Below are 12,486 nucleotides of genomic sequence, written 5' to 3' on the forward strand. Positions count from 1 at the left end.
TGAATGCAGATGGGCTCCTGGAGGGTCTCACGACTCAAAACTTGGTGGAGAGATGGGGCTGAGCTCTTGGGACCACGAAAACCTCTTCCTGTCGTGATGCTCCCTCGAAGGCCTGATGGCTAGCAAAACGGTATACCGGGCAAGTGTGGTCGGTGCCTGCGGATGCAGGGGTAGGGCTCCTCCATTCTAAGATAGATGCTAAGTGGTTATTGAAGCACTGGACAGTCCTCCAAGGGCTTGGGAGGATGCACAGCTTTTGAACGAGTCAGGTCTTTGCAATTGTCGAGGAGCCAGCAGCCAGGCAGGGTTTGGGGTCAAGGTTGGTGTTGGTCCTCTGTTCTCACGGAGACAGCTGTTCTTTTTCCTTCTTCTGTTCCCAGGTAGACAAACCTGTCCCTCTGGTGTCAGGGACCCTAAACACTGAATTTAGGGGCATTTAGGTGAGTGTAGGATGGTAGCCGGTGGACTACCTACCCCTGGGGTGTCTACACCCCCCTATATGACGACTTCCTGTGAGGAGTGGGCATAATACTGACCCAGAATTCCTAGTTTCACCAAAACCAAGATGGTGAAACCCTTCTTCGACTGTCCACTTCAGGGGGCCCACCTTGAATGAATGATGGAATTTATAGGGTGCGGGGTTACTCCGAGGCGTGTCCCGGCTCTAGAGGGGAACAAAACTCCGGAGGCGCACGACTAATACACCAGACCTCACAGTCTCACTGAGAAAAAAGCCAGGATTTAAGTTTTCTATGGAAGCCAGTCTCAAGCGGAATCAACTGCAGCTCCAGTGGGAGTTCATTCCAGGCTTTGGCTGTCTGAGAGAAGAAGGCTTTGCCTCCCCAATGGACGCGTGTAAAACGGAGGATTGACAAGAGGGAAGCAGAGGAGGACCTCAGTGATCCAGAGGGATGATAATATACAAATCTCTTTGCCAGATAACTCGGGCTGGACAGGAACACTGCCCTGTGAACCAGGACCAAGGCCTTGAATACAATCAGTTTCCTGATAGGAAACTGGCGGAGAGCTCTCATAGCCGATTGCGAGTACGAGCTTCTGGGAAGATGCAAAAGGAGCCTATCCGCGCGTTTTGGACCATATGAGGGCAGTCCACCAAAGCCTCCGCAACCCCCAGAGAGAGCGTGTTAGCGTAATCAAGTTGTGAGGTGATCAACGCATGCACCACTACTCTCCTCACTTCCAAAGGGTGGAGAGGAAGGAATTTGTTTATGGTGCAGAGCATGGCAAAACATTGGCCCACCATTGGCGAGATCTGCTGCAGCATAGAAAGTTTCAAAGAATGTATGCAATATGCATTACACAGGAGAGAAAGACAAGGAGTCAATTGATTTTCAGAGGAAGTGGTATAATTTACCAAGAGGTAAGGGAAAAAGATCTTTCATAGGTCAATACAGTTTAAAACAGCACTGTACAGAGCGGATCTTGTGACAACCCAGTGACACTTGGTGCGAGTGCTATATACAGTTTAGTGATAGTGAAAGTGCAAGTGCTAAAAACAACAGCATTGGCGACGCATTAACCAAAGTATTTACATCAAATAATGGCTCCGAAAAACAAGTTATAATCACTTGACAACCAGTTATTTATACAGGAGCACAAAACGTGATATGCGTCGTATAGTTCAAGCTGTACAGTCGACGGCGTTTCGATCCCCTTTAGTCGGGATCGTCATCAGGACAGGGTTGTCGATGGACACAGTGAGTTAGACACAGGCGGGCGAGCAAGGGATCGGCGTCCAGTTGGTCACTCAATGATAGATCGCTGAAAGGTGCTTAGACTTGAACAGCGGGCTCCCGCATTCGCTGCCGGTAGCCTACCCGTTAGAAGAGCCTCAATTGCTTTATGCCGCCCTGCTTAACTCAGGCGCAGCTTGTCCCGTCCGCTGTTCAAGTCTAAGCACCTTTCAGCGATCTATCATTGAGTGACCAACCGGACCACCGACACCCTCGCTCGCCCGCCTGGGTCTAACTCACTGTGTCCATCGACAACCCTGTCCTGATGACGATCCCGACTAAAGGGGATCGAAACGCCGTCGACTGTACAGCTTGAACTATACGACGCATATCACGTTTTGTGCTCCTGTATAAATAACTGGTTGTCAAGTGATTATAACTTGTTTTTCGGAGCCATTATTTGATGTAAATACTTTGGTTAATGCGTCGCCAATGCTGTTGTTTTTAGCACTTGCACTTTCACTATCACTAAACTGTATATAGCACTCGCACCAAGTGTCACTGGGTTGTCACAAGATCCGCTCAGTACAGTGCTGTTTTAAACTGTATTGACCTATGAAAGATCTTTTTCCCTTACCTCTTGGTAAATTATACCACTTCCTCTGAAAATCAATTGACTCCTTGTCTTTCTCTCCTGTGTAATGCATATTGCATACATTCTTTGAAACTGTCTTCACGTAAATCCTGTTGGGAATTGTTCTTGCTTACACGATACACCCATCCCAACGAGGTCTATGGGTTTTCTCCTGTTCTTCCTATGCAGCATAGAAAGAGCAGCGTCAAGCTTCACCCCTAAGTTTTTAACCACAGCAACTGGAGGGGGAGGGGCCGGCAGCGCAGGAGACCAGAGATCTCCCCACCAATTAGACAGGTGAGAACCAAAAGGGATAATTTCTGTCTTATCCAGGATTGCATTTAAGTAGGCTGCTTTGCAGCAAATCAAAGACTGCATGCATTCACTGAAAGAGGTTGCAATCGATGCATGGGAAACATTGAACGCATATGAGATAATTTAATATCTGAACGGCTCCACCACAGAGGCAAGTGGAGACATAAACCCCGAGGAAAAAGGGGCAAGACAGACCGACTAGCTTCTGGAGTCCAGGAAGGACTTACCCCAATCCCACACAACCACCGTACCTAAGGCAAACAATCAGTGAAGGAGGATGGAGTGTGGGAAGGTGTCAAAGGCGGCCGACAAGTCAAGAAGGATCACATTCCCATTCAAGGTACTCCGAGAGCTGCAAATTGGCCAATTTTTCAAGCATGTTAGTAAAGGCAGGGCGAAGTGGTATGTACCTGTAATTACAAACGGTGTGTGGGTCTAAAGTCAGCTTTTTCACCCGCTGAAACACGTTGGCTAGTTTTTTATGTGGCACGCAGGACCCCTTGAGTGTAAGACTGATTGAAAATGGAATTGATCACTGGATTGATGACGTCTACTGCTGTGGCTAGCATCGAAGGGGGGCCTGATTTGCATTTGAGGATTGCTTCTTAATTGTTCTAGGGAGTGTGGGCTCTCCCTTTCGGGGGTCAGAGACATATCTGTGGTGGCAGGCTGGAAGATATCAGTCAACCAATACACTTAGAGACTATTAGCATTACAGGGGGCACCGCTAAGGTGGCCTCTGGGTACATGTCTTCATAAATCTGATACTGGCACCAGTTTGGATTTATTAAGACCAGGTGTTTGATACCAAACACCATTATCTTCAATGAAGCCATTATGTAGCTGGGTAAATAGTGATGACCAGTGCTCAGTGTGTACTTTTAAAATGGCTTCCTGATCGCTGGCAATGCCTATCAATGGAACTAGGCATCACAGGGGGCCCCCTGCCTCTTGGCTCTAAGGCCTGTTGTAGGGGTGACTTGCATATAGGACATGCAGTGTACTTTAGCATTGCTCAAATAGAGTGGGCAATGTCATGTTGTCAGTATGATTTGCACCATTTCACACATCCTGCAATGGCAGACTGCATGTAGTTTGTGTGTGGGTCCCTTATAATGGCATGATACATGCTGCACCCCCTAGGGGCCCTCTTTAGTACCCATGCCCTAGGTACATTTACCAGGGACTTACAGGGGTGCTAAAGTCCTTGCCAATTGGACTACAATTAACAATTGTCTTGTTTTAGGAAAAGAGCACTGGCCCTGGGGAACCCAGTGCACTTCCAATCAGAAGCATCAGCACCAGAGAGCAAAATGTGGGGGTGTCCATGTTAAAAAGAGGCACTTTCCTACACCCGTCCCCCTTCAAAATTGCACTGGACCCGGGGGAAGGGGTCGCCTGGGCCAAACTCAGCCCAAGTAGGAGGGCCACGTGCCCCCCTCCCCATAAAATTTGCACTGGCTCCATGAATTGGTTGCCCAGGGCCAAAATCATTTGCAAAGAAGGACTAGTTAGCAGCTGTTCTCAGAAAGCAATTTAATTAACAGGTGTGACAGTGGGTTTACAAGATGCACTTTATTTATTTCCTCAGTGCCTCATCTGTTTTTCTAGGTTGATGCTCGCTGTGATTGTGTGCCCCTTGGCTGACAAAAAAAATGGTAGTCCTGTTTTATTTTAATGAAATGTCTCGGTTTTCGTTTTTAGGTCGAGCATCAGCGCGCATGCGCTGTCGGCAAGACCTGCTGTAATCACTTTATGGAGTGTAATTACACCTGCTGCTTGCCACTGGTTCATAACTCCATCGCTCTTATTTCCTGGCTCCTTATTGGCCGGTGCTCCTGATACATCACTTCCATTTTTAAGCCAGGAGCACTGGCCAACTACAGTTTCCTTACACTGGAGGTCTTTATCTATTTCTTTAGGGACTGTTTTTTTTTTTGTAAAAGCGCCCCCTTCCGCACTTTCAGTTTAATGGCGGCCACGCCACTTTCTTTAAACAAGCCATGTCTAAATAAAGAAACAAATGCTTTTTTGTAAAAGCGCCCCATACCACGCTTTCACTTTAATGGCTAAAGCACACCTTTTTTAGACACAGCTTGTTTAAAGAAATGGAGTTGCCAAAGCATTTGCAATGCAATAGGTCTGGCATTTGTGAGAGTTTATGCCATTGGCATTGTAAATGACAATGCATTTTAAGTATGGGTTGTTTTTCAAAACAACACATACATAAAAGGCATTGTTACTTACCATGCCAATAGCTTAAACTCTCACAAATGCGAGACCTATTGCATTACAAATGCTTGGTTTATATCTGGTCACACTACTTCTCAGAGAATCTAATCATTCATAAGATCACAGACGTTCACATATCTACACCACAGCCATTATCTGTGGCATTAGCTCAGCTGGCAGCGAAGAGCTCACGTACAGTACGTCACCACAAACATGTGACCGGCCCTCTATGCTTACTGCCGGCTGCCAAGCAAACAGCCCATGTTTCAAGCAAACCGTTTGAGAGCTGCCAGGGAAAGTGCCGACCCAAGGAGCTTAGCAAGCCGAGTATTTCATTACCAGATGCCATCCATCAGCGCTGGGTCCCTGTGGCCAAACCAAGCTCCTGCACGAGCCGGCGTCCCACTTTGGGTGGGAGGGGCTTCGAGCATGAGGGGTCACGCTCGGCTTCCGGCTGCTGTCTTTTATTGTACACAGCACCTGAACACACCTGCTTCCTATGGAAAAGTACCTGTATGTTAACACTGGAGGTAATTAGGGATGGGCAAAGTTCCAAAAATCACAACTTCGCTGATTTTTTTGTTATACATCTGCACTCTAGGTAAAGTGCAAGCTTGAGAGCTTTAAAAACAAAAAAGCATTGGCAAAACCAGTAAGTCTGATTTGTCAGGGCTTTTTTTAGTTTTGTCTTGGTTGTTGTAAAACTATTGTTGAGAATCTAGCCAGGCCATTGCAATCTGAAAATAAAACATGGCTAAAACAAAAATCTGTTTTTGTCTCAAAAAGCGCACATTGCTGTAGTAGCCCCCGGCACTGAAGGAAACTACTTTGTGTCTGGATGCGTTTGTTGTGAACCTTCAGGAAGCATTCACTGCTAGTCAAGTTAGCCAATGGCTAAATGGACTGATCTATTGCCCCTTGCTGTATTCGGCAGAAAGAAATGTGACATTAAAACAGACCAGTGATGACAAGAGCTGGCGTAAAGCCCTATAAATCATATTCTACACGTAATGTTAGAAAAATTAAAAACTCTCGGCTAAAAATGGCCAGCTCAAGCAACCTCAGGTGGGTACCATAGCCTGAACCCTGATCTGACCCTGCGTCTACCTCTTACCTGGTGACCGTGAGAGGGATACAGGCTGCGATGATCTCTGACAAGCTGCTGCTCCAAATGTACCACCCACAAGGCATTTGGCACCAGAAAACTATCATAGGGAGGTGGTCTGAGAGCTTCACAACAATTTGAGTGAACTTTGGGCAACTTCTTGAAACCTGGATTTCGCTTAATATCGCTGCCTACGTGGGCATAATAAAAAGGTTTGCCAACCCCTAGTGGTAAAGCATCCTTACTTAGAAGTGCTGGTGCTCTCGAAAGCACACAAAACTGGTGCAGGTATTCTGAACTTCATAGGACGAGCCTGTTTAGAGCACTGATCAGGTTATGTTATAACAGTTATATAACTCTCTACACAGCTCAGACTGTCTGAAGGCGCTACATAGCCACAAAATGATGCTGCCATATTTTGCTTGGTTGAATTAGATGTTTGTACAGCATGCGATTGTGGTAATAGACAATTAGGGATATTGAAGTTTGATCGGGCTTCCGCTCCCTGGTGAAATGAATTCGGTCATTCCAGCCATCTCTTTTTGTATTTCTCAGGGAGTCACTTGAAGTGACGTGGGCAGACCTATATGTGGGCCCTGTGCTTGTCCACTGATGAGACCCAACTTATCTGGGGGTGCTTCCTTTCCTTTGCATGCGGTATGTCTCCTAGCTGTTCAGACTGGATGGTCCCTTTTATTTTCATGTGATTCATCCCTGTCTGTATTGGAAATGTGAGCAAAAAACAATGGACTGAGATGTGGCACAAAGTAGTCATCAGCGTCTGAGATTAATTCGAGCATTCCACCCATTATTTTTCTGTATTGCCCTCTCTCCCTTGGTGCCACAGTCCACCTACCACTATCTGGCCCACCAGAGCAAAGGTGGCTCAAAACCAGAGACTCACTTCAGGCAGCTGCTGTGCTGAGGGCACCGTGCGATGGGCACCTTCACGACACAGGACGAGAAGGCCAGGAGCAGTGATCCGGAAGACTTGTCCAGCTCCATGGCCAGGATTCTTCTCTCCTCCTCGCTGTCCTGTCCACACCTGCAAAGAAAACGACATTGGGGTCAAAGCCGCACGTGTGTTCGTGGAGATGCTAAGGAAAGCGAGTGTATGGACTACAGACCCGGATATCAAAAAAGAGCCTGTGTTGGGCTATGGGCCAAGATGCCAATTTTATGAATGATTTGGACTAAGAGTCATTTTGATGAATGTTGCTGAAGATGCAAACTCATTGGAATGAAGGCGAGTAGATAAAGCAGCGAAAGCATTTTTACTAATGACCAGGTTGATATCGAGGAGTACTCGTCAACCAATCTTGTTGGTCTGAAAGTTGGGTTTGGGTAATATGTGACCTAGTTGGACTAAAGGCTGGCTTTGTTAAATAAAGATGTGATGTTGGACTAAAAGTTGACTGATAAAGTTGTGATCTTGCTGGACTAGAGGCCGAGCTGATGAAGGTGTGCTCTTGTTGGAGCACAGGCCAGCCTATTAAACCATGAATATGTTTCAGTAAGGACCAGACTATTATGACATTAAGCGATTTAAGTTTAAGTGATGTCAGTGCTGGGTAACTTTGGTCCATCATCAGAAGTGGGACTGCATCCAGTCCCCAGCGGAATGCACAGCGTTGTAGCCAAATTTGGCTTTTCTTTTATCCAACTTATTATCATCTCAATCCATTTTATCCATTTTTATCATATTTTTTCACTTTTCTGAAGACGGGACCACACGCTCCGTGTACATGTAATTTTCAGTTTTCTACTGCTCAAATGGTGTCCTTAGGACTTTAACCAAGAACATGATTGACACATGAATTCTTCCAAAGCAGTGTTTATTCAAATAAAATCACCCAATGCATTTCGGGCTGTCATGCCCTTCTTCGGGGGTTACTGTGAATAATCATAGAACAATACAATTACCAAACTGTACACACAAAACTTTCACGTTTCTCAATGTAATCTACTATTTAAAAAACATATCTTGTCCATTGTTCAAAGTTCATAACCGTGTTGTCATTTATCTAGTGAACCAACCCAATATACCCTTCCTACTAACTCTCCCTTTCAAGATCGACTCTTCCCGACCTAAGAATTGTGCTATGCCGCCCCATGTTCGTTGATATTCTTTACCATCGCGTTACCGTGTAGCTTTCAAATTCTATGCGTCAACAACAACATTCTGCCCCAAGAATCACGAATAACTATTAATCCATTCCCCTGGTAGTCTACACGGAAACCCCATGCAGTAGTACGTTTAATTTACTCGTTTTTCTACTTGCGGTCTAAAACCTTCCATACTATTCCCGTGGTGCCGAACATTCGTTACACCCACTTTGGTCCATCACCATGTGAGACCGTGAATGACCCACTTTCCTCTTGACAAGAGGATCAGTCAGTCTAAGGACACTTAAATGTACCACTGACATTTATCCCATTAAAATAGTACTTTGAGTAGCATCCTCGTGATAAGACACCACCGAACGATGAACACAGCTTCTTTGCGGTTGTGTTGTGATTCGTTTACAGAGCAAACATCGTGGGTGATGTGATACAGGTTAACTCAGCGAATCAGAGTGGGCGAGCCAGCCAGTGACTAATCTGATGTAGCGGGGAGTACCTGGTGGGAAGAGTGTTTCCACTGAAGTGAATCCAGGGTATGTCTAAAACAGTAGAATCAGAGGCAAGGAATATATGTGGGCTTCTGGGGGAAAAAGGCGACAGTGTGTATCCAGTCTGTACCAACGTACTGTACCAGGCGGCTGATGGGACTGACCACTTTTATACCAGGACAGCATTGAAGGAAATAGTCTGGAGACCTCTGGTACCTTTTATTTGGATTATGTCCCAGCGTAGTCCTACCACAGGCAGAATCTGGCTGGAAAAGTAACTTTTTCCTTGATGTCCTAGTATGAGTCTTCATGTGAAAGAAGTTCTATCATCAGTGTTTATGGCAACTGTGACGCTGTTTGTGATTGGTTGAACTCTGGTACATTGGGAGGACACCTCGTATCTCATTCGTCTCTGGGTAACATGTCAAGGATGAAGCTCAGTCCGGAGGTTCAAGGAATTATCATCAATTTCATAAATAGTGGGATCTAATTAAGTCGACCCTTTTTATTTCAATGTCAACAACAATTCCCAGACTGATATTTCTACAAGGTGGAGGGGCAAGAAGAGTCCTACAGGTTTTAGGTTCTGCAAGATGTAGTGACCACAGGCTAGCAGAGCCTGTTGCCTTTTGCACGCAACAGCGTTAAATTGTTTAATATTAAACCTATTGTATTCTTTTTTGATTGAATATTGAGTAACTAGAGTGCATGAAGGTTGCATCTTACTCCTAACACCTACAGGGCAGAGCATTTGCTTCATAATTAAAAGGGTAAGGAACATAAGCAGAATGATTAGGGAATAAAAGTTGCTGGGCAAAGTTTTGGGTCAACTGATTCAGCAATGAGGGATTTTGAAGGGAGTACTTCCAGAACAAATGGCTCTAAAGTCTGCGTTCTCCTGTTAAGCTCTTCAGCGCCGTTGTCGACATCTGCACCCTTCCCACCCGCATAACCGGTCTCCATCCTTACCAAGATCTGTCACCTAAAGCTATCAGTTCAATTTTCTCACAACAATCAAACACTACCCATGGGGAAGGGAGCTGGGAGTACTCAACTGTACCTTTCTGTGTTGTACGTCTCAAACTCCTCCAGCAGCAGGCTCTGGGTGATAGTCTGTCCAGAACCAGTGACGTTCGTCTTGATCAGGAACTTCTGGATAGACCCGGTGTCGGAACCCAAGAAGACAACAGTATGGTTCTTGAAGGGTCCCGCTGCTGTGTCGACCACAATCTTAGTCAGCTGGTACCTGCAGAGGGGGGACAAAGTTGTAAGAGGTAAATGTTATCTCCACAAAGAAGTAAGATGTTAGCCCAGCTGCCGCTGAATCAGCTATGAATCTTCTTCAAGTTGTACATGACAAGTTAACACATCTCGGAGTCCGTCAAGGTGGCGGAGAACATTACTTTCGCCTCCCTGATGGCTTATCATCCGACAAATTTAGAGATTGCTGCTGGTCCGGCGGTGATCTCTGTACCTTCATAAGAACACTGCCATTGTGACTGTTCTGATCAAAGTACAAACAGTTTAGTGCACTCCCACTGGCCATTTTGCTGGCTGTCCACCAAACTTTAACAAAGTTTTTGTATTTCAAAGACAAATTACCAAAGTCCTGAAAGAACAAGTAACTCTGGAACCTGATACCCTAAGAGTCTTTACTCTTGGTGTGTGGGGGAGGGGGCAATATTTGTTTTTTTCTGGCAGAAAAATAGGATATCACCCCCACGCCCCCGTAAATAGTGTGTGGGGTAATGCCTTTCCTCACACGGCTGGTGCTCACACGGCTGGTGCATCAAGGGTTTGTTCTACAGGATACTCCATCACATTTGCGTGCCAAACTTTGAATCTGGCCCTAAATCCCAAAGTACGACAAACTGACTGCAAACTGAAAGTCAGAAGCGAAAGCACAACCAGCAAAACTGAGACCTGACGGCAACTCTGATTCTTCAAAAGGAAAATTGAAACTGAACCTCTTCAAGATTGGGCCCTTGAATAGGCAACAGCCCTGGGCCGGGTCATTTACGAACAGCGTGGTGACATCACCTGGTAATGGTTACATCAAGTTACGTGAACGCAGCCAATTAGAACTCAGATCGGGCACATGACCCTAGGGGATCTGCTGGTGTGGACCACTCGTGCCCACCAGTTCACTTTAGTGTAAGGAAGATGTTAACGAGCACTGACACAGAGAAAGATGTGGAGGTCAACAGAGTGTACTCAAGCCAGAAGAAAGTAGTGGAAGCCGGGATAGTGTACCAGAGTTGGGAGACAAAATCTGTAACGACTTAGCCGGTTGATAGTGGTGGAAGCCATCCCAGTGTACCAGAACCAGTAGAGAAGCGTGTAACCAAGCTGGAAGAGGGTAGTGAAGGCCTACCTAGCGTTCTCAAGACAAAAGAGAGTAGTAAAGGTCAACACAGTGTACCCATACCAGAAGAGAGTATTTGGCATACCTCGGCCACAAGAAAGTAGTTTAAACTAACAGACAACATGCACCAGAGCTGTGAGGGACTATTAGAAGGCAAAAATGAGTGTAACCTAACCAGAAAAGAGAAGTGGAAGAAAAGATAGTGTACCTATGCCAGAAGAGAGCGGTGGAAGCCAACACAACTTATCGAAGTTGGAAGAGAGTTAAGGATGTACCCAGCAGGAGAGAGTATAGGAGCCGACACAGTATGCCCTTGCTGAAAGAGTAGCGGAAGCCAACATTGTATGCCCTGGCGAAAAAAGAGTACAGTAAGGAAAAAATTGTGTACCCAAGCCAGAAGAGTGGAGTGGTAGCCATACTGTGCGCCTGTGCTAGAGGAGGGTATAGAAAGCCAAAACAATGTACCCAAAGCAGGGGAAAGTAGTTTATGAAACCCAGCCAGGTATGGGCTTATTCACAGACCCTCCTCCCTACAAAATACAACCTTCACAGTCACAGGGAACCCTGACGTCGGTGGCCTAGTTAATCTGTGGCGTGGCGTAAAAAAAGAGGTCACAGGATGTTGTGGTGCATTTAAAAGAGAATCCATCTCAACCAGACAGTCTGGTGCAAGGTGCTATGCCTAGGATTTAAATATCGACAGGAATGACCACTGGCACTTAAAAGACAAATTCTAATCATTGTCTGTAACTTAGAAAACTAAATTAAAAGAAGGGGCAGTGTGGAATCTATTTCTAAACTGTCCCAAATGTTGAGCATCCAAACTTTCAAGAAAGCTTGAAAACCCTTTCCAATTCTGTAGTCCCTATTCTAACTCGGGAGGTGAATTGCAATGATGGGTTTTCACACCTTGATCGATAACATTTGCTGTGTAGCACATTATAATTAGGGCTCCCGGTATTATGGTATTTCTTTTTTTAACATTTCCGTCTGTATTTATCCATATTTATCTTTTGGTAATTTTATCTATATTTATCCATATTTATTTTGTGTTTTGCGTATAAATGAAGTTGTAAAACTGTACATTTCCACATTTATTGATCTGATAGACACGCACACATACTTAAATGTCTGTCGTGTTTTAGCTATTTAAACTGCCAAATATTATATAAGAATACATCCACTAGTAAATACTAGCATTATACAAGAAATGTATATTGACACATGCAGTTATTTAAAGAAATTTCATCCTGTTTTTTAATTTCCCATGGTGCCTATCTGCTCAGCTGTTAGGCTATAATTCATGAAAGACAGCCCAGAGGGTCACTTGAAAGCAGCACAATGTTCTGTATTTATCCACTTTTAAAAATAAGTGCAGACAGAAAACACATTATTTTCTGTCTGTATTTATCTGTAAACATCAGTAAAAACAGAAAACAGTGAGCCTTAATTATAATTAAATTTAAAAAAAATAAAAAAAGAGGCAAGATGTTCTCAATCTATGAATGCTCAAAATATCCAAGGCAATT

The 12,486-nt window shown here is 44.9% G+C and overlaps 1 protein-coding gene across 2 annotated transcripts in view; it reads right to left on the reverse strand.

The window, feature by feature from the left end:
- SEMA6B (semaphorin 6B) overlaps positions 1 to 12,486 on the reverse strand; it is a 290,743-nt gene that overhangs the window by 27,129 nt on the left and 251,128 nt on the right. For both annotated transcript variants that reach the window (XM_078669948.1, XM_078669949.1), the window contains exons 13-14: positions 9,653 to 9,838; positions 6,885 to 7,025 (exon numbers count right to left, since the gene is read on the reverse strand). In XM_078669948.1, the coding sequence (XP_078526074.1) occupies positions 6,885 to 7,025; positions 9,653 to 9,838 (327 nt within the window). The remainder of the gene's footprint in view (positions 1 to 6,884; positions 7,026 to 9,652; positions 9,839 to 12,486) is intronic.

Source organism: Lissotriton helveticus, chromosome 12, assembly GCF_964261635.1.
Source record: "Lissotriton helveticus chromosome 12, aLisHel1.1, whole genome shotgun sequence".
NCBI lineage: Eukaryota > Metazoa > Chordata > Amphibia > Caudata > Salamandridae > Lissotriton > Lissotriton helveticus.